Source organism: Nylanderia fulva, unplaced genomic scaffold (genome assembly GCF_048542155.1).
Source record: "Nylanderia fulva isolate GAGA-0341 unplaced genomic scaffold, ASM4854215v1 Scaffold95, whole genome shotgun sequence".
Classification (NCBI taxonomy): Eukaryota; Metazoa; Arthropoda; class Insecta; order Hymenoptera; family Formicidae; genus Nylanderia; species Nylanderia fulva.
In genome coordinates, this window is record NW_028191079.1 from 67,826 (window position 1) to 91,611 (window position 23,786).

Genomic DNA, 23,786 nt, shown 5'->3' on the forward strand with positions numbered 1-23,786 from the left:
GTTCGACTCTCGTTACTAAACATCTGCCGACGATCCCCACAGCCGGGCGAGGTGAAGGAGTCCGTGGACTTACAGGACGTTTCCTACATCAGTTGAGAGTCCCAGTTCAGCTCCCCTGTCTCATTGTTTTCGAGATAACATTTTTTCGCTTCCCTTCCTAAGGGGAGAGGTACAATAGAGGTGTGAGAAATCAGCAGACTTTGTCATATTTTTTTACACATACATTTTACTTATTTCAGAAACTAACTCTTTACTAATTTCAGATAAGCTAGTAAAATACGGTTATGTGAATAATCAACACTTATGATATTCTAATTTTTTTAACTAAAAATAACCAAAGAGAATACTCAGTTGCTGTATGTACCCGCGGTCAGTTTCACTCTAGCAGATAATGTTCACGTTGATATTAATCGGCATGTCCGATTTGTACCATTTCGCGGTTGCAGTATACGATTCGAGAATCTCAGCAGCGATCCATGGGTTATTGGGCATGCTAAAGTTTACTCTGTAGGAGCATTTGATCTTGCTTTTTCATTGTATTTTAATTACCGCGGACACTATCAGGTAATCTTTATTGTCGGTAATTTATCACGAATAGCATTATGTTTTCCGGGAAAGTGCATGTTTCAAAAATTCATGTATCGCTTGCAGCTCGTACGATCCCTCGGGAATCGTAATTTCCGCGTCGTCGTGCCATAGTAAAATTTATTATTCGATGAATTCACATTGATATAGTGTGATAATTTCAAAATCCGCCAAACCCGGTCGGTAGTCCACGTCGCTCAAATTTATGGGGGAAAGTAGTTCATCGCAGGACACTACTTTTCCCAGTCAATTTAGTGGGTTTGCGACATGTTGGACCCAAAAAGGGGTTACATAGCGCAAGTCAGTCTTTAAATTCGCTGGAGAATTCTCGGAGAAAAATGCAAGCACAATTTTCCGCAGATGCTCTGATCATACTTTTGATAAGAAGTGTGATTGTTTTTGTTAGAAGTTTTTTTTTTATTATATTTAAGTTAATTCCACAACCATTCTTTTGTACGTTATTATTTGTTTGACCAGAGTACCTATTTTGGAATATCAAGAGACACGGTAGTGTCTCGCGACAGTCACAAAATCGTAGCGAGGTACTTCCGTGTATTTTACGCGAGTCAGACTTTTACAGCATCTTATATTATCAGATTCATAGAAGGATTGAACTGATGTATTCTCGATAGACTTAATCGATAGCTTGGGTTAAATTGTAAAAAATTGTCTTTACTTTTGCTCTACGATTATATATACGGAGTTATTACAATGTAAAGTTTGATTTTATAATAAAATTGAAAATTTTGGTTATCGTCGTCGACCTTCTCAATGCGATTTTTGGCGAAAATTGTCCTGTTCGAGCAGTCAATGCTAGATTGTGTTAATGTCGCTCCATGATCCATGATGTTAGGTTGTGTATCAGGTTTGATGACATGCGTGCGGTTATTTCGTAGAACATTTGTGGGACAAGCTTCCGAAGCACATCAAGGCGGATCCGGAGGTTCGACATATCGTCGCTGCCTCGAGCATACAATCGACCGTGGATGCGAACGCACATTGACGGTCCAGCACCGATGATCGGGATTGCAGCGAATGTCAGCGAAAATAGGCTGAGGTTAGTGACTACAAATGTAATACGTGTGAAAAGTGACAGACAATAATATGCAGCCAACGAGTCGCGAGGGGGTGCCGTTGCAGGAGATGCCATTCAAATTTTTGAAAGTTGGTGTGATAGTCAATGCCAATCTAATGGAAAAATATGTGTCCAAGTGTCCCGATGAAATGGAAGAAAACTGATAGTGCAGTGATAGAAAGGAAAGGGTTTAAAAAGTGGGAGAAAGAAAGTAAATATTCCTATTACAATTGGTTGAAAGACTGTGATAAATGTATCGACATTTTGGAAGACCAATGTCCACCCCAGATAGATATAATGGTAATTTAAGACCTAGAAAATTATTGCTCTTTTATGAAAATTCACGGAAAGCTCGCATTGCCAAACTTGAAAAAAAAAGAAAAGTGGTACGCAGAATATGCCTAAGCGAAGATACCAGTATGCTCGCGCTTACGAGCAAAAAACTCATGTAAACTCAATCGTGCAGGCAATACATGCGCGTGAAATAGGTTTCAAAAAACGTAACACAAAGAGCTGTACAGAAGCCTCTATGCAAATACTTTATATGATTCTCCATGTAAAATAATTAATTGGCGAAAGCCATCGAAACAACACATAACAGAACTCGATAATCCCAATGATTACCATTAATGTCAATTAGAAAAGTAAATGCAAAGAGTATATCAGTGTTTATGAAATAAATTTTATTACACGTGTAAGAGAAAATTGTAGTGAATGTGTCGAGACATATTTTCATGAGGTGTAAACATAACGATAATCGGCTGCTGCCGCGGCTGCTCTTTTATAACCGATCATTCTTTCTGAGATAAGTTCGATAGCACGTGAAGAAACAAAGGGCTGAACGGGATATATAATAAGGATCTATGCGCTCTCAAATCATAGTCCAGGATTTGACAGCACACTAACCGGTCCGCGAAAAAAAAGTTTATTTGGCTATACGGAAGTGCTGAAAAAGTACATTGACTTGTGTAACAATTGTGTAAACTTGTGTATAAAAATGGATAAAGACATTGCGGTCGACGTTTCTGATGACGAGATGGAGGTCATCACGATCTCCGATGACGACGACGACAGCGACGACATGTACAACCCTGTGTATGACAGGAAGGTGAATATCGTCCTGGACGATATTGAAGGAGAAATGGAGATAGAATTCGTGCCAAACATCGTTGAACAAGAAGAAGAAGAGAAAGAAGAAGAAGCAGAAGAACACCAGCCATTAATGGATGATGGTTACGAAAGTATCGCGTGATCGAGTTGTCTCGCGAGAGAACATTAGACGATCGAGCCATCGCATCCCTCGATGAGAACACAAGGGTTGTGCATCATTTTTTTATACGTATCACCATACGGATCCATCAAAATCTGTATTCCCTGTTTTATGAGAAACAGGATAGATTTGCGATCATTGATGTCATCGAGAGGCACGAGACGATGCGGTACAGGAATGTGCATCATTACTGCATCGACTGCCAGGAAAGATTGTTCACAATCTTCCTGGGCAACATGTGTCCAATGTGCCAAGGATGTAAGTATATATTAAAATACCAAAAAAATATAATAAAAACATATTAAATTATTATATTTCTGTGTGCAGGTGCCGAGGTATAGTGCGACGCGTAAGCCTCTCTCACAGCCACCGATGCGTGCTCTCTCTCGCAGTCGCCGGATCCAAGCATGGATGCGGCCCGCTGGCTCTCTCTCCTTTATGCCTCTCTCCGCCGTATCTCTCGCCGCACCGCTGAATCCAGGCGTGGATCCCGAGCCGCCGTACCTCTCTCGCCTCCGACAACCTTTTTTTATATTTATTTTTATATATTTTATATATCTTGTTTTTCGGACAAATCATTATAAGTACAATTAGATCCGATTTACTTTAATATTGCATTTTGAAATCTGTATCGTTGAATTTAATAATATTTGTCATTGAGTTTAAGAAAATATAAATCTTCCTAAATCTCTCAAGAACGGCCGTCATAAAAAGTCGAATTTTAAGCAAATATTCTCGGTAAATGTTATCGCGTTAAGTTCTATAGATACCGTTCTCCGCGTACTTATTTGCGCGCTTTCTTTGTTGTTTTCGCGTTCACGTTACAAAGAACACCTATGTCCTCTATATATTTATATGTATTTTCTCCTTTATAATTCTGTACTCTAGATGTTATAAATCTGTCGAAACTGTTCCCCCTCTTTATACTTGTTTGTCAAAATTCACGAACTGCCGACGGGGGCAGTCGTCTCTTCAGCGTTCGATCAAAATAAATCGATTAATACACAAAGTTCTCCTCAGATCACTATCCTATCTACCTCGAGATATTTCGACGTCGCCAGTGCCGGATCTCGCGTTTCTCTCAGCATTTTTTTTTTTGGTCCTTTGTTTTTTTGGTGACCACTGGCGAGCGCACGCTCTCTTCATTCGGGTGCAAGATGTTTGTAATGCTATCAAGTGCTTCCGACATTCTCAGTTTAAGTGCCGAACAGCTGCAATATATTCCGAAGATTGTTTTTACTGCAAAAGTGCGGCTATTTTGTAGAACATTTGTGGGACAAGCTTCCAGAGCACATCAAGGCGGATCCGAAAGTTCAGATATATCGTCGCTGCCTCGAACATTACAATCGAGCGTGGATGCAAACGCATATTGACGGTTCAGCACCGATAATCAGGGATTGCAGCGAATGTCAGCAAAAATAGGCTGAGGTTACAAGTGTAATACGTGTGAAAAGACAGACAATATAATGCCTCACACAGTAAAATCATTTGAATATTATGAGAATATCGAGAAATGGTATGAACATCTCCAGGATTGTGATCATGACAAAAAAAAGATAACCCGTTTCGTGTTAAACGTGAAGAGAAGGAAGAGAAGAACATTCCGGTGACTTCAATTGTTGTACAATGTTAAGAAATCGCAATCTTGGTGTGCAAAAACCGTATACGAAAAAAGTGCAAAATTATCTCGGAGTTCGCGAACACTGTATTAAAAAAGCTGAGAAGTGTAAGTTAGCTACATGCCTTATGTATCAGCTTGAAACGCCTGGACACACAAACACGGCATGTTATGAACACGATATACATATAAAGCTTCGAGATATGTATACACGTAATAGACTTATGGTGAAACTAGTGAACAATGTTGGCCATTTGAACCAACACCACGATCACCGTCACCGCCATCATCACCGTCATCGTCATCGTCATCATCGCTAGATTACTTGTCGCAACCTATCTATTTGCTTGATTAAATAAGTGTACAACATATGAGAAGAGTATATCAACGTTTCTGAGAGTAGATATGTATATGTCTTCGCGGAAGGTGTAAGAGACATGTCTTCGCGGAAAATGTAAACATGCGATAGTCAACTACTGAGCAACCGCTATTTTTGTTTGCGGCGAAGATCATCTGTTGGAGATAATTGCAATTGCGCGTTGAAGAACAAAGGGTTGATCGGGATATATAATGAGACCGATGCCGCTGCGGGCCATAGTACGGTGACATTTGCGATCATAGTAGTAGTGAGCATAGTGAGTGAATGTACAAAATGGAGAATGGCGAGCGAGACTTAGTGGTGATCTCTGATGACGAAATGGAGGTCATCATGATCTCCGACAGCGACAGCGACGACGAGATGTACGACCCTGATATGATAGGGGGGTCAATATCATCTTAGATAATATGAAAAGATGGAAGTTGATGTCGTACCCATCGTTGAAGAAGACGATGGTGGTGATGAAGAATGTAGAAGAACTCCAACCACTCCACGACGATGGGTACGACAGTGAAAATGCTGTTCGCGAGTCGTACCACTCACGTACGCTAGACGTACATCGCATCCCTCAACGAAGACACGAGGGTATGCATCATGATGGCATATGTCTCGCCATGAGGGTCGGTGAAAATCTGCATTCCCTTTTATGGAAACAGGGAAAGATTCGCAAGAATTACAACCATCGAGAGGCACGTGACGATGCGGTACATCTCTGTACCGCATCTTTATTGCATTGATTGTCAGGAAAGAGCGTTCACACTTCCAACTTGTGCCCAATATGTCAAGGCTGTAAGTATATATATATATATATATATATATATATAATATGTTAAAAAAAAAAAAAAAAAAAAAAAAAAGGGGGGGGGGGGGGGGGGGGGGACGCTGGCTCTCTCTCGCCGTCACCGTACAACCACTTATATTAAGGTTATTTTTATTTTTTTATTTTATCTTTATTTTATATTTTGTATATTTTAGTATTTATACTTTTTATATTTTTATATATTTTTTTACATATATATTTTTTTTTTTTATTTTTTCCACACACAGTAGAAAAGGGTTTTGGAGCCCAAAAAACCCCCGCGGAATTTCCCCGAACCGTAAATCTTATCTCTCCCCTGTAACACATGTACAAATACCATACACACCCCCGCAACACACGCACATCACATCCCACATGAGATGAAAACCCCCCCCGGGCAACCTCCCGTGGTACCCCTTGGGTAACCCCAAATGCCGGGGGTAATGAAAAAAAAAAATAAAAAATAAAATTATTTTTTTAAAAAAAATTTTTAAAAATGAATTTAAAAAAATGTTTCCCCCCTTTCCCTTATCCTTTAAAAAAAAATAAGCGGAAAATGAAAAAAAAAAAAAAAAAGGGGTAATGTAAAAAAAAAAAAATAATAAAAAATAATAATTTATTATAAAAAAATATTTTTTAAATTTTAAAAAAAAAATTGTTCCCTTCCTTTGAAATCCTCTCTCGTTCCCGCTTCTTCGAGCCGCCGAATTCTCTCTCGCCGCTTCTTGGGAGCCCCGACTCTCTCTCCCCTTTTCCCGTATTTCTTGGACCGCCGAATCTCTCTCGCCGCAGGCGTGAGCCGCCGACTCTTTCTCATTCGCCCTTTTTTCGGGGCCGCCGAACCCCCTTTTCCCGGCCGCTTCTTCAAAGCCGCCGACTCTCTCTCGTTCCCCCGCTTTTTGGGCCCGCCGTTTTTCTCTCCCGCGGGCCCGGCCGCCAAATTTTTCCTTTCTCGCCACCCCCCCCCCCGAGCCCCCCGAATCTCTCTTTCTTTTTCGCCTCTTCTTCGAGCCGCGAATTCTCTCGCCGCACTTCCCTCTCTTTTCACCTCGAATGCGTCGTCTTCTTTTCTCTTAATAGAGGGTCGGGGTGCGCCCGTAAAAAAAATTATCGTTTGTTTTTCCTCGCCCCCCGGTTCTATCTCAAAACCTCGTAAAAAAAAATACCCGATTTTTTTCCCCCGCTCCCGGGCCGGCCCCTGCGGACAATGTCCTTGCCCACAATAATTATCTCTCGCAAAGAAAATGAAAGGGGTTTGGCCCGCGCAAAAAAAGTACACCATGATATTAATAAAGATTTATTTGTTTTATTTTTAATCCATAATTATAAAATATATTTTATATAATAAAGTTTTATTCTATTAAGAACTAAAGCTACTAGTTTGAAATCGACAAGTTGGTCTTGTTAAAGGCGGGTCGCTAGCGCGTACCCGCATTCGACAATTCCCGGGGCACCTTTTACAGTGGATGAAATATTGGAAAATTTGGTGTATCCCTTTTATATCGACAAACCCTTGCGAGGGAACCTCGTCAATCGATGAACATTTTTTTAATGCATAAATCACTCAAACATAGGGACGTCCCCGTTGTTTCGACCATCACATGCCTTTTTCCACTGATTGAATTATGAGTTTGGGGGCCCCTTTTATTTTTAAATCGCACTTTTGGGGGCCCGCCCTTAAAAATTTTAAAACAAAAGGGGGTTGTTGGGGGTCTTTGGGTTTAGGAAATTTTTAGTAGCGTGACGTTGTTTCTAGGGGCCTTTCCACTTTTGGGGGGGGTTTAAAAATATTTATTACTTTTTCCCCCCCGATGATCCCTAGGGCGATCTCCACGTAACTGGGGCGGATCCACTTTTATCCCGATTTCGAGGAATTTAAATTCCTTTGGCCGTAAATGCGTATCGTTTTTCTAGAAAAAACAAACCCGGGCACGAAGCTCCAGCGAAACGCTGTACAAATTAATAAAAATAACTCGTAAAAAATAAAAAAATATAAAATATAAAAAATTTTAAAAATAAAATATAAAAAAACAAAAAAATTATATTTTTTTCGGCGCATTTTTTTTTCGCCAGGGGTTTTATCACGTTGGGGAGTAGTAATTAAAAGTTTTCTTCTTTGAACCGAGGGTTTTTAAAAAGGGGGAACCCTTTTATTTAAAAAGGGCCCCACAAAAAGATGATCGAAAAAAAAATATTAAAAAACAGTAACGATCTTTTTTAAAAATTTTGGGAAAAAAGGGGGAAAAAAGGAATTCTTAAAAATCGAGGCGTAAAAAAATTTTTTAAAAAATTTAGGGAAAGGGTTTTTTAAAATCATGCGTGAAAATTTTTTTAAAAAAAGGGGGGGTTTTTAAAAAGAATTTTTTTTTTAAAAGGGGGGTTTGGGGGAAAAAACAAAGAAAATATTATGAAAAAAAAATGTTTTTTTAAAAAAAAATGGATGATCGTCGGGGGTTAGCAAACCCCCAAATTTAAAAAAATTTAAAAAAAATTTTGTAACGCGCAATTTTTTACATGTTTATTACCCCGTAGAGGGGTATATGGGATCAAAATTTAAAATTTTAAACCGGGGCCCAAAACTTCATAAATACTTTTCCCAAAGGTTTAATGGTAAAACCGCGCTCGAAAACCATTATTTCGGCCAGCCATTCTCGTTTTTTGAGTCCTTTTACATACACGAAGAGGATTTTTTTTTCCCCCCTTTTATTTAGGGCCGGGTAGCTGCCTGATAAAACGCTGACCCAAACTTTTTGGAACATTTCCTCCCCCCCTTGAAAAAGTGTTGATGCGATTTTTAAACCCCGACCCCGGCCCCTTTCCCCCGACTTTAAAAGGGGACGCCCCCTGGCCGGGGGGGATGCAAAAATTTTGTCTTTTGGGGTATATCCTCTTCGGGGTTTGGGCCCCTTTTCCCTTAAAATTAAAACGTTTGTTTAGGATAAACCCCTTTCAGGCGCCCAAAAGGGGGGGTGCAGAAAATGATCTTTTCCCCGGGGGGAGTCGCGGGGGTTTACATACTTTTTTGGCATCTAACACATCATGTTTTTGTATCCTCCCCCCTCTCACACCTTTATTTTTGTAAAAATTTTTTTTGGTGATTTTGCCACAACGTTGGTAAAAGGGGGTTTTACGGAATCACCATCTTTTCATATGAGAAAAATTTTCTGGGGTATAATTGATATATTTCCTTCCAAAACCCCAAAAATCTAACCCCCACATCCCCGTTGGGGCTTTTGCCCCCATTTTTTTTTTGGTCAAAAAAAATCATAATCACAAACGGCCGTAACGAGAAATACCGAGACGGTGAGGCTCGGCTGGGGGAAAAAAGTACCCCTAAAAATTTTTTCAAAAAAAAGGGGGATAGGGGGTTTTTTTACAGAATCGAAAATCTTTTTTTATAAAACCCAAAAATTCATATCATAGGGGGTAACATTACTTTTTTAGATGATTTTTTTCGTTGGTTATTTACAGTTGTCAAAAATTTACTCGTATCCCGGACAATTTTTTTTTTTTTTTTTTCCGGGGCCTTTGGGGCCCCGAGCAAAAATTACATATCGCGGTTTCCCCCCCGTTGAGTCGTTTTTTTTAAAAACCCCCCGAATGCTTAGTCTTTTTCGCTGCAAAAAAGCGGAAATTGTATGATCCCACGAGGGGAAAAAACCCATGCGAAAAAACCCCCCCCTTTCCCCAAAGCGAAAAATTTTCGCCTGTTTTTATCTCTGTCAAACTACGCAAAAAATCCGAAAATCTTATACCCCCCCAAACGCGAACCAAAAATTTTCCTTTTTTAAAAAGGGGACCCCCCCCAAATTTAAAGCACGTCCCCCAAACATAAACGTAAACCCCCGGGGACATGTCGTATGAAGATTTTCAAAAAATTTTATGTCCCCCCTTTTTGGGCCCCAAAAAAGTATGGATTTTAAAAAATAAAAAAGGGAAAAGGCCGTTTTACGGGGGGGCCCCATCAAAAAAGGGTTAAAAACGAGTTCGCGATCCCCCCCGAGTTTTTGGTCGTCGACACCTCTTTTTTTTCTCTTAACGGAGGCGCGGGGGTGAAAATTTTTCGAAAGGGGAAAAGGGGTTGCCATGGAAAATTGGCGAGACGGGGGCCGAACAACCCCCCAAAAAAAAATTGCGCTTAAACCCCCGGGAAAGATCGATGACAAATATCGCTGTAAACCATTTTTTTAAAAAACCATTACCGAGCCGTTTACAAAAAAGGGGGGTCAAAAACGTGACGATTTGGGGGGAAAAACGAGCCTAACCCCAACCAAAGGGGGTTTTGGGGGAAGATCGAGACACGGTTGAGGGAGAAAACAAAAAAAAAAAGAAAAAAAAAAAATACAACGATATAAAGGGGGGTGGAAAGGTTCAAAAAAAAAAAAATTTGGGGATATTTCAAAAAGCCTTTGGGGGGGCCCCCCGCCTACAACATTCTCCCGATAAGCAAACACCTGTGAAAAAAAACCCCAAAAAAAACTGGAAAAAAAAAAATTTTTTTAAAAAACCCCCCCAAAACCCGCTCGAAACCCCCCTTCGCACTGGTTAAAGATCGCCGGAAAGGTCGAAAAAAGATGCGAAAAAAATTGGGGGCCATTAAAAAATTACATGGACGCTTCCTGGGGGGTTTTGTTTGAAAAAAAGAAATTGATAATGTATACGGAGTCTATTTCGGCGAAAAAAAAAAGGGGGGTGGGAAGCAAGGATTCGCGAAAAAAAGGGGGGAAAATTTTAAAATCATAGGCAACACACGGTAAAATTAAAAACCCCCCGGGGTTTTGTACGAGTTGATCTTAAAAAAAACCGGAAAATTCCCGGGGGGAAAACAATTTGAAAAAAAAAAAGGGGCAAATTTGGGGGCGACAAACGTGAAATAAAAAAAATTTTTTGATGCGCAAGGGGGTGAAGAGTAGCAAGATTGACAACCCCCAAATTTTTAAAAATTTGAAAAAACCCCTTTTTGCCCGGGGGGGAGGCCAATCTGGCAGGGGAAACCCCCCCCCGCGCTATGACGCAAAAACCCACAATAAGTTTTTTTCGGGCTTGGAACGCCCCAACGAATAGGGGTCGCCACGATTGTCGCGCTTCGCGTAAAACCGGCAACAACGCGCACGAAAAGAGATCCTGTCGTTTATCAAAAGGAAAAAGGGGGGGAAAACGAGCTTTAAAATTTAAAAAAAAACCCCGGGGCCCCCAAATCTATTCTCCTTTTTGGACACTTTCCCAAAACATTGAAAAAAAAAAGTTATCAAAAAATTTTTTGGGTTATTGGGGGGGGAAAAAGATAAAACCGGCGATCATTTGGGAACTTGATGAAAAGATGTGTGCGAAAAACGCTCTATTTTCGCGTCGCTACAGTTAAAATTTAGCGAAAATCGCGAAAAATTCCCCCGTTTTTCGAAATTTTGGGGGGGAAAAACCGTCCCCTCAACAAATTGTACCGGGAAAAAATTGGGGTTTAAACTTGATCATCCAACAGAAGGTTTTTGTTTTTAAAACTAAAAATTTTTAAAAAAGATGTAGAGGGGTTGGGAGACTGAAATAAAAAATTTTGCGGGGGGCCCCAAAAAAACTCCCCCAGAAATATCTCAAAAGAAAGGGTTTTAAAAAGGAAAAAAGTTTCCCCAAAAAGAAAACTAATCACGTATACACTACAAATTTTTCAATGAGCAAACGGGGGGTTTTTTGGGCCGCCAAAAATTTGGGGATAAAAGCCAACAGTAAAAAGGGGAGAAAATGAACGGCGTATGGGCCCCTTTTTCGAAGGGGGCTACGAACAGGCAAAAAGGGGGCGAAGGGGGCTACGAATAAGTATTTTTAAAAGGGGTTACAAGCCTCGGGGGAACGGTTGCAAAGGGCCAGGGTGGGGTTTTCCAAACAAATCAGAAGCGACTGGGGAAAAAAAATGCATCGAGTCGGGAAAAAGATTTTCAAACTTAAAAAACGTGAGTGAAACGAAAGAACCCGAAAAAATCCCGAAAAAAAAGGGGACAACCCGAAAAAACCCGAAATAAAGACCCCAACCTGAAAAAAAACCCCCAAAGAATCCCGAAAAAAAAGGGGGCCCCAAAAACCCCAAAAAAAACCCCAAAAAAAACCCGAAAAAAAATCCCAAAAACGGGGCAAAAACCCGAAAAAACCCCAAAAAACCCGAAATAACAAGGGACCCCCCAAATTTTCCCGGGAAAGAACCCCCCAAAACCCGAAAGAACCCGAAAGAACCCCCCAAAAAAACAGGCTAAAACCCCAAAAAAACCCCCCAAAAAACCCCGGGAAAAAAAAACGGCCCAAAAAACCCCCAAAAACCCCCAAAAATTTTCCAAGAACCCAAAAAAAACAGGCCCAAAACCCAAAAAAAACCCCCAAAGAACCCCGGGAAAAAAAAAGAAGAAAAAACCCAAATTTTAAACCCCAAAGAAGCTCGAAAAAAGACCAGAACGTGAAAAAAAACCCGGGGGAAAAAAAAAGAATAAATAGTGAAAAAAAAAGAGAAAAATTTTTGGGGAGAGGGCCCCTTGAAAAAAGATTTTAACGGTCACAAAAAAAAAAATTTTCCCCCGAAACTTTTATATCCCGGGGGAAACGATAAATTTTTTGGAAAAGCCAAAATTTTTCAAAAAAGCTTTTCCCCTATTTTCCCCTTTTTTAAAAAGGTTTACCAAAACTTTTCCACCGTCATCGATTGTTTTTAGCAAGTATGCGTGGGTGTCCCAAAATCAAGAGTAAAGGAGGAAGCGAGACAGCGGGGCCCCAATGCCAGATAAATTTGAGATAGAAAGAAAAACCCGGGGAAAAAAAAGCAAACCGAAAAGGGGAAAGGGAAAATTTAAAAAACCCCAAAATTTCAACGACTTTTTTCGAAAACATGAAAAAATCCTATTCTAAAAATTTTTGGATTGAAGGGGGTTTGTTTGTCGAGCGTTTCCCCAAACGCACCCCCAAAGAACGACAGGTGGAAGATGTTTTTTCGCTAAAGGCATTTTTCAAGTGGTTCGAAATGCCCCAGGGCCCCTTTTTTAAAGATTAAACAAGGGGGCCCCAAACACGAACGTTTTTTGGGATCGATCCCCGCTTTTTTAAACCCCCGCTTTTCCGAAAGACTCTTGGCAAACCCCCGACAATCTTGAAAAAAAAGGGGGCCCCGGGAAAGTTTAAAGTGGTGATCGGTACGCGTCAGAAAATACAAAAAACCCCTTTTTGAAAAGAAAAACCCGCCAAATTGGAAAAGAGGTTTTTAAAAAATTTGGGGAAAATCAGCTACTAACCCCCAACCCCTATCTACTAAAGGGGTTATCACAAGCATTTATCGTGGAGCGTTTTTCGAGCACGAGCTCTCGCCCCCAAATTTTTGGGGTGTGTCCCTCTGGAAAAAATACTGTCGGGGGGGGGGGACGGGGGTTTACGTAAAGGGGGGGGGTTTTGACATTCGCACAACTTTTGGAACATAAAAACAATGTTTTTTAATGTTTTTTTTAAAACTTTTTGGGGAATAAAATATTTTTTATTGTAAAACCCCTTATAAAATATAAAATTTTTCATAAACTGAAAAAAAATTATCAAAAAAATTTTTTTTTATTGTGAACATATTATTTTTTTTTGGAATATGATAAAAGTAGAGAAATCTACTAAAATTTTTTTCCACTTTTATAATGTCCTACAAACCCCAAAAATTTTCTGGAAAAATTTTAAAAAGAAAATCTTTAGTTTTTTGATTATGATTCGTGTCCTTTCCGTGAAAAAAAAATTTTTTGGGGGCCCCTCCCATCGAGAAAGGGGGTTTTTGGGGGCGCCCCCGCGTTTTTACAAAAATTTTTTAAAAAATTAAAAAACCATTTTAAAAAAATTTTCTTTTTGAATTTCCCCCAAAAATTTTTGGAAAAAGATGGGAAAAGGGGATAAAGAATTTTTATTTAAAAATTTTTTTGGGTTTTTAATTATCACATTCAAAATAATAATATTTTCCCCCAAAAAAAAATAAAATTTTTTTCCCCTTAAATTTTTTTTTATTTTTTTGAAAAAATTAAAACAAAAATTTCAAAATTTTTTTGTGTAGATATTTTATTTTGAATGTGTTTTAAATTTAAAAAATTTGAGGAATTCTAATAAAATTTTTTCCATAAAAATTTTTCCTACGTTTTAAAAAACCCAAAATTTTAGCGGGAAAATTTTTCCCTTTAAAAGAAAATTCTCCCCCAGTTTTTGTTTAAAAGTGTTGTAATTTTTTAATCATTTTTTTTATAACAAAAATTTTTTTAAACAATTTTGGGGTGAGCCCAAAAAATGTCAATAAAAATTTATTAAAAAAAAAAAGATTTTTTTTTTGCATTTTTGGGGCACAGTGTTCAATTTGGATTGGATCCATCAGGCAAAAATTATTCGTCAAAAAAGGGGGTCAAACATCTCTACAAGGAAAACGTTAGAGAGGAGAGAGAGAGAGGGGTGTTTGGTATAAGGGGGACACACCCGGGAAAAACCAAACCCCCAAACCCCAAAAAAGGGGGCCCCCTGTAACAAAAAACTGATCGGGGGTTTTAGCCCCACTTTTAATTTTTCCCCGGGGGGGGTAATGTGTTCCCGCCCTCCCGATTACCCGCCCCTACTCCCTGGGTGTAAACGCCAAATATTTTTTTTTTATTTCGAAAACTAAGCTTCGGGGAAAAAAAAATTTTGGCCAAAAAAGGAAAAAAAAATCTTAGAATTGAGTTTTTGGGAAAACGACAATTTTTTTAAAGGGAAAAAAACGGTTTTTTGAATTAAACCCCCTTTTTAAAAAACCCCCCCATTCTTATTTCTTCAAAGGCGATTTTTCAATTGGGGTTAATTCGCAAGAAAAATTTGGGAAAAATCTATCCGCTGATAATTTTCCGAAATTTATCCCCCGGGGACCCCCACCGTCACAAAACCCCCCCAAGACTGGGCCCCAAGGTCGCAAAAAAACGAGGGGGGGAAGCGGGGCACTTTTGCCCCCCCTACTTGCACCGCCCCCTTTTCTTAAAATGTACTATCAACCCGCTTTTATTTTTTGGCGCTTCCAAAAAGGATTTTTCGAAGCCAAAAAAATTCGCAGAAATTTTTAAACCCCTTTTTTTTCTTTAGAGAAAAAATTTTTTTTAAAAAAAAGCAACCCCCCCAGTAAAAAATATTTTTAAATGGCGCCCCACCAAAAAAAAGGCGGCAGCCATTCGCAGAATTTTTACCTTATCTTGGGTATTAGATATTGCTGTAATAAATATCTAATTGTCGGCGCTCACTAAAGAAATCGGCGGCAGCCATTAATAATTCGTAGAATTTGATTAACCAGAATTTTTATCTTATCTTATCTTGGATTTTCAGAGAAAATTTAAATATCTTACAAAGATGCCGCTTATCTTGTAATAGATATTGCTGGAATGTTTATCTTATCTTGTTTATAAAAACTTAGATATTGCTCAAAGACGCCGCTTATCTTATCTTGTAATAGATATCGCTGAAATGTTTATCTTATCTTGTAATAGATATCGCTGAAATGTTTTATCTTTTGTTTATAAACATATCAGATAACATGATCCCCTTATCAGGTAACCTGAGCTGATAAGATAAGCTTATCTGCTGATAAGACCCCCTCGCCCGCGTGACGTCACCCCCCTCACCCCCGATTCCCCCCGCCCCTTACCCCCCCTCATTGCCTCTGAGTTAGAACCGGCCTAGTATACCTACTAGTGTTTTTAAATTACTATAAAAAACTGCTCTAAAAAATAATGTCATTTTAATTTTATACAATATATTTTATTGTACAAAATGATCAAATATTTCTAAAAAAAAATAATGATATCAAAAATTGCGATAAATAAAAACCTTTATACTATAAAATCTTTTATTATGATTATTTTATTAAATAAATTTTTTCATAGAAATATTTTACAAACAACAATTAATTAAACATATGACTCATATATTGTAACGCAGCAAATTATATAAAAAGATCAAATGTGACGAACGATTTATGATTGACAATAATATCTTATTTGGATTAAAGAGTATGATAGAAAATATATATCTCATTTGATATTATTGTCAACCATATAATCACTCGTCACATTTGGTCTTTAGAAATATTTTAACCAAAAAAAATAGAAAAATTTTTGTTAAAAAAAACTTGGCGCTGCTAAATTGCATAATATGTCAATAATGTTAAGGTACTTTGTATATACCATATATTTATGTTCTAGTTAATTGTTCTATTAATATTCCAGTTATTGATATAATGTTTAAATAAATATATAACGATACAGCTTGCACCGACGCTACGAAAACATCCGATGAATAGCGCGGGGAAGGACGGTCGAATAATACTTTCCCCCACGATCCGTACTAATTAAAAAGATACCGAACGATCACGGAGACGGACGGAAAATCCCGAACGTACACGAACAGCCGTATAAAAAGGCCGGGAGAAATCGAAACGAGACAGTCCGCTCCGTACCATCTTAGGACGTCTACCGCTCCGGAAAACGCCAAGACAAGCTAGGAAGAAGAGATCGGGGGTGCCCTGTCTCGTGTGGGTGCGTTCCCACTTGCTAAGCTGCTCCGAGCGTTTCCTCTCTGAGCCCGCTCCTTGCATTATCTTCCTACACGATCGGCCAAGAAAACCAGAGGTTGGGCGTTCTCCACCTCTGTCGGGAGCTCCCGCGGCCGATCGACTACTCCGAACAGAGAATCATAACAGAATCCCCGCGACGCGGATACTCCGAAATAAACATCAATTTCGACGAAGGAAAACCCGACCGTCAACTCTCTCATCCGGCCGCGCGCGAGAGAGAGAGAGCGGATACGCGACAATAACAACACGGGACCACACCGCGCCTTGGACCGCGCCGCACCGACAACCGAATATAAACACGACCGTGAGACTTTAAAGGGCCGTGCCTTTAAAGTCCCGAATCACGATCGCGACGCAAAATAAAGATATTATTTCTACCGTGCATTGCATGCCACGGAAATTATAATCGGCCCATCTGTTGCAGCACCGATACACAACTCCGACGCCGACACATACCGCCAACCGGACCCGCGCCGATCAACCACACACGCATTCATTTTCATACACAAATACACACGTCACACCTTTGTAAAATCATCCACGCCGTCACACACACCGCGACATACACATATTACGCGAACACGCACACAACCACACCTACACACACACTTGCAAATAGCACACAAAAATAAACACTTTGTTAAATCTACACTTCAATCGCACGCTTCTTGAATTTAACCCTTTCTCAAACCTTGTGATCCCGATTGAGCAATCCGGCCGCACCGAGAAAGCGGTCCGTTATAAATATATAATTTGTGCGTAAACCTTCAAAATTATTTTTGTGCACAGAAGGAAAATATTTATTTTGCGCCAAGAACGTAAATCTGCAGTAGGATTCTGCGAGGAGAGAGTGAACGGTTTCGTAAGATGAATTTTGAAATGATTTAGTTTACAAAACTGAACAGAAACAGTCGTCCAATAACGCGTTCGCTTCTTAACTATACGCGATTTCCGTCACTCTAATCTCCTTTTAAGCTTTCAAGACGGACTCTCAGGGCAGACTGCTCCGAATTCGTACATCGGTAACGACAACGGCCGATAGATCATATGATCGACGCGTGACACGTGCGTGCCCTATCGTGATTCGCTTGCGATCGACCTATTGAAGAACGAGATTCAGACAAAAACGCTTGTTTGTCCATCTGGAACGCGCGGTCGCGAAAATAAGTCGAACGTGATGACCTTGCCGAAAACATCGAGAAACGGCTTCTCTAATATGCCTTACAATTTTATACATAATTATTAATGTAATGTTTATATAATTATTAATGTAATGTTTTAATCATTATTAATATACTGTTTATAAAAGTAATTTTTTTATTACTTTAAGATACATTGCAATAAATTAATTAAATACTATGCAAATAACAAACGTACTTTGTACATTTACATCGCAAATATTTTCTAAGTTAATTATTGAATATTTTAAGATTGTAACGGCGTGGCCGTTACTAACGCCTCGCGGGCCGATCACCCGCCCGCCACTTGAGGCTATGGCGCCTAAGGCGCCCCTAAACACAAAAACATAAGCGATACACGGGTCACCCTACCCCAGGGGCGCCCCACTACAACCCCCAGAGGCGCCCCACTACGACGCCGGCGTTACCCCCACCACAGCCTCGATGTAGAGTGGGGGAACCGCCGGCAGGGTATAAAAGCCGGCTCGACGGATGAGCCGGCACCAGTCCTGTTCCGGACCTCCTAGCCAGGCAACGGGCTTCTCGTTGTTACGCCGGGTTTCCCGGTTTCTGGCCTCCTACCTTTAGTATCGGGCAACGGGTTTCTCGTTGTTACGCCGGGTTTCCCGGTTTCCGGTCTCTTCCTGCTATACACCGGGTGACGGGTTTCTCGTCATTACGCCGGGTTTCCCGGTTTCCGGTCTCTTCCTGCTACACGCCGGGCAACGGGTTTCTCGTTGTTACGCCGGGTTTCCCGGTTTCCGGTCTCTTCCTGCTACACGCCGGGCAACGGGTTTCTCGTTGTTACGCCGGGTTTCCCGGTTTCCGGTCTCTTCCTGCTACACGCCGGGCAACGGGTTTCTCGTTGTTACGCCGGGTTTCCCGGTTTCCGGTCTCTTCCTGCTATACGCCGGGTGACGGGTTTCTCGTCATTACGCCGGGTTTCCCGGTTTCCGGTTCTTCCTGCTACACGCCGGGCAACGGGTTTCTCGTTGTTACGCCGGGTTTCCCGGTTTCCGGTCTCTTCCTGCTACACGCCGGGCAACGGGTTTCTCGTTGTTACGCCGGGTTTCCCGGTTTCCGGTCTCTTCCTGCTATACACCGGGTGACGGGTTTCTCGTCATTACGCCGGGTTTCCCGGTTTCCGGTTTCTTTCTGCTATAGGCTATACGCCTCCGTACACCGTATCTCTAAGTTATACCGGGTAATTTGTAAATCTTTTCCGGACACCGCTACAGGCTATACGCCTCCTTATTTTGTTTATACCGAGTAGTCAATAAGTTTCTCTATTTAGGGCTTTATGCCAACAAACATTTCGTTTATACCGAGTAGTCAATAAGTTTCTCTATTTAGGGCTTTATGCCAACAAACATTTCGTTTATACCGAGTAGTCAATAAGTTTCTCTATTTAGGCTTTATGCCAACAATCATTTTGTTTACTTGTTTCTTTTTGAATAAACCAAAGCATTGTTAATAAGGAATAAGCGAGTCTGAATCCCCCCCTTCCTCCCGAATCCTGGAACCGGCGAGCCGATCCGCGGCGTCGGGAAAGGTGAACCGTTACAAGATACATTACAATAAATTTATTATTTGTTACATTAAGATAATTATAGTAAATTAATTATTTTTTATTTTAAGATTTACAGATACATTACAGTAATTTTGAAAAAAAATTTAGCAGCGCCAAGTTTTTTTAACAAAAATTTTTCTATTTTTTTTGGTTAAAATATTTCTAAAGACCAAATGTGACGAGTGATTATATGGTTGACAATAATATCAAATGAGATATATATTTTCTATCATACTCTTTAATCCAAATAAGATATTATTGTCAATCATAAATCGTTCGTCACATTTGATCTTTTTATATAATTTGCTGCGTTACAATATATGAGTCATTAATATATGTTTAATTAATTGTTGTTTGTAAAATATTTCTATGAAAAAAATTATTTAATAAAATAATCATAATAAAAGATTTTATAGTATAAAGGTTTTTATTTGTCGCAATTTTTGATATCATTATTTTTTTTAGAAATATTTGATCATTTTGTACAATAAAAATATATTGTATAAAATTAAAATGACATTATTTTTTAGAGCAGTTTTTTATAGTAATTTAAAAACACTGTTTTTTTGTATAACACTTTTTCACATGAGCACGTAAACTTGTCGCCTTTTTTTACCTTTTTTTAAAAAAGGTAAGTTTTTTTATTCATTTCACGTAATCGATCAGCAATTGGCTCTTTCAAATTCGTGCGATATGACCAGCCAATACGCGACATGTTCCTTTACAAAAGAAAAAGAGAAATTCACGTAAACACGTATTTCCCTTGTTGTACAAGGAATTCGGCGGCCTATACAATGATCACGTGAATGCGTGTGACATCAAAAGATCGGCTCACCTGAACTTTTGACATGCCGCCCGCCTCGTATACGGGACAAATACGGAAATAATTACGATTACGAGGAGCGAGTGTCGTTAGATATAAAGAAAACCGAATTTTGGACCCGCAGTGCGTCCTTACGCACCGATTCTCGGCTCCGGGATGAGATTATAACATAAAATCACAACTTAACTGAAATGAACAATATTATCTGGTTTAAACTAACAATACAATCAAAGTTTACTTAAGAAAGAAAATGGACCATGAGATCGTGAGTTTCACGACGGTAGACGGCAAATCTGAGCTATTGGTCTCTTGAACTCTGAGTTGGCGGTGCGGACGGTTACCACTCGGACACAACCGTCCGGTCCGGGATGCACATCCTGGATTCGGCCTAACTCCCACTTGGATGGAGGAAGTAGGTAGTAGTTGTTCTTTATCAAGACTAGCTCGTTAATACTGATATTCAGGCGGCGTTCGGTCTACTTACGACGTTGCTGAAGAGAGTGTAGATAGTCTTGAGACCAAAAGCGCCAGATCTGCTCGTGCATCGGTTGCACATGCTGCCAACGCGACAGCCAATTCTCGTGAATGCCGAGTACCGAATCTTCGGATACGCTGATCAACGGCTGACCTATGTAAAAATGCCCGGGGGTTAATATCGAAAGATCTGTCGGGTCGTCACTCATAGCGGAGATCGGTCGAGAATTTAAGCAAGCTTCTATCTTGCACAAGAGTGTTACAAATTCCGCGCGCGACAGAATGCGCGATTCGACCGCCCTTTTGAGATGATATTTAAAGCTCTTTACACCGGCCTCCCAGAGTCCTCCGAAATGAGGAGCGGCGGGTGGTTTAAAATGCCACCTGATTCCATCGTTCACGACCGAATGTGACAGGACAGGGTCGAGAGCACGAACTTTAAGTTGGAGTTCCTGATCCGCTCCTTGAAAGTTTGTGCCGTTGTCGCTATAAACATCGGACAGAAGTCCGCGTCGACTTACAAAACGTGAAAAAGCCGCAAAAAATCCGTCCGTCGAGCAGTCATCGACACACTCCAGATAGATCGCCTTGGTCGCAAAACAGATGAATACTGTGACGTAATGTTTTGACGTCTTCTATCCCCGACCGCCGTAGGGGATGAGTTTCATAGGGCCAGCGTAGTTTATCCCGGTATGCGAAAAAGGGGAGATGGATGGACCCTCGGCTTTGGAAGAACGCCTATGAGCTGAGTCGCGGTATTTGCGGAATGCCGAACGCAGATCACATATCGGTGAATGTGAGATCGAACAAGACTTCGAGCGGAAATGATCCAGTAGTTCTGCCGCAGCACTCTTAGCGTTAACTGAGTACCGCCGTGCAGAGAAGCTCTATAAACTTGGTCAACAAAAAGTTCCGAAATTTGGTGTTTTGGTAGTATAATCGGGTGTCGCTCGTTATAACTCAATGCGGAATTGGCGAGTCGCCCGTCTAGACGTATCAAGTCATTTTCTCCGATAAACGGACTAAGCGAACGTGACATACTTGACTTTGGGAGAAGGGTTTCCGCGCGTAACGCTTTCCATTCAGCAAAATAATGGGAAAGCTGTATGGAGCTGTGGCGTTACTGTGACTTTACTGTAGCATTTTTAGATCTACACTTACACCACATATACACTTACACCTTATACGTTTTCACACCATTTCGTTGCTATGTTACAGACCATTTGTTTATTATTAGAAGATTTCAATTATTATTATCACACATTTTATTGTACTTACATTAATTAATAAAAGCTCTTCAAAAAGTTATAATTTGTAAAAAAGTTACTACATTTTGGTGACCCCAACGTGATAAGTGATCAACACAGGAATATTCTCTTGAGCGGGAAATTCAATTTCTGAATTTTGGAAAGATTTCTATACGTTGTCAAGAACCTTCGGACTTTGATTTCCGGATCGTTTCCTATCGTCGTTGGAATAACAACCGAGATGCCTTTAGATAGATCTCCTCCTAGATCTGAGACAACTTACTCTACTGTTCCGTCTACTTCAACTGCTTTGACATCTTCGACAGAGAACATTTTAAATCAGGTGGGATCGGAAATTTTAAATTCACCCTCTGGAAATATGCAACAGCAGTCTGGTGAGTCCATTCAGATCCATTCTAATGAATTTCGTCTTGTAAAACTTCCTACATTATGGCATAAACAACCTAAATTGTGGTTTGCTCAAGTCGAAAGCGAATTTTTGATATTTCGTATACGTTCCGAGGAAATAAAATATAATACCGTTATTCGTCATCTCGATGAAAAGGCATTAATTGTCGTTTCGGAAATTGTTGAAAATCCGCCCGAAAACGATAAATATAACGCTTTAAAATCGGCGCTCATTAACCGCTTCACGGATTCAGAAGAAAAACGGTTACGTCAATTATTAGCCGGAATTGAATTGAATGACAAAAAACCAACGGAGTTGTTACGAGAGATACGCCAATTATCCGGTGGATCTTTAGCGGATAATATATTACATTCACTTTGGTTTCAACGTTTGCCATACAAAGTTCAAGCGACATTAGCTGTTGTTGAGGACGTACCTTTAATCAAGCTAGCTGAACTCGCGGATAAAATAGTCGAACGTGATACCGGATATCAAATAACCGAAGTAAACACTTCTTTAAAATCAAAACAATCGGATCTTGCTGATTTAGAGAAAAGAATTGCTGCGCTGAAAGTTTTTCGTCGTCGCGGTAGATCTTTTAGTCGATCTCGAAGTAAAACAAGATTAAGATCTAATTCAAGAGATAAAAAGTCGGATTCTAAAGAACAAATTTGTTTTTATCACAAGAAATTTGGAGATAAAGCAAAGAAATGTACAATTCCTTGTACAATGTCAAAAACTCTCTGTCTTACTGATTCAACAGAAAACTAGAGATACCGTTGAAGATAGAGACAACTCACAACGGTTTACCTTGTCATCGCCTCGTTATTTTTGACAAGTCGTCTAATTTACAATTTCTTGTTGACACTGGTGCTGACATTTCTTTGCTTCCCAAGAAAATATTATACAAACTGTTATCAACCAATTTAAAACTTTTTGCTGCCAACGGAACACACATTGATACTTATGGATCTAAAACTCTTTCCGTGGATCTTGGTCTCAGGAGAATTTTCCGTTGGAAATTTTGCGTGGCGGACATACAACGTCCCATTTTAGGCGCAAATTTCCTCGGACATTTTAATCTCCTTGTAGATGTTAAAAACAAACGTCTAATTGATTCCTTAACAGGTCTTAAAAATTGTGGAAGAATACAAGAAGTTTTGCAGTTATCAGTTTGTACCACATCTCCAGATTCTTCTTTTCACAAGATTTTAGCAGAATTTCAAGGACTTACTCATTTTGCCCCTCTTTCATCGGTAAACTCACATGGAATTGAACATCGGATTGTTACGGAAGGTCCTCCGAAATTTGCAATTCCCAGAAGACTTTCTCCGGAGAAACTGAAGTATGCCAAAGAAGAATTTAAATTCATGGTGGACCAAGGTATTTGTAGACCATCATGCAGTACGTGGGCAGCACCTTTGCATATGGTTCCAAAAAAGGAAAATGTATGGAGACTTTGTGGAGATTATCGTGCGTTAAATTCGGTCACTGTTCTTGATCGATATCCATTGCCTCACATACAGGATTTCACTGCGGAGCTCTACGGTAAGAATATCTTTTCTAAAATTGATCTTGTTAAAGCGTACTATCAAGTACCCGTTGCAAAGGAAGATATTCCTAAGACCGCTGTAATTACACCTTTTGGACTTTTCGAATTTTTGGTTATGCCTTTTGGTCTTTGTAACGCAGCTCAAACATTTCAGAGGTTTATGAATATATTGTTAAATGATTTAGATTTTGCATTTTGCTATCTTGACGATATTCTCATAGCTTCTAG

General features: G+C 39.8%; 1 protein-coding gene across 1 annotated transcript; it reads left to right on the plus strand.

Moving 5' to 3' along the window:
• Positions 1–21,838: 21,838 nt before the first annotated feature.
• On the plus strand, positions 21,839–22,777 carry LOC146719540 (uncharacterized). The gene has a single exon (XM_085490051.1). The coding sequence runs from the start codon at positions 21,839–21,841 to the stop codon at positions 22,775–22,777; it is 939 nt and encodes a 312-aa protein (XP_085346177.1).
• The last annotated feature ends 1,009 nt before the right edge of the window (positions 22,778–23,786 follow it).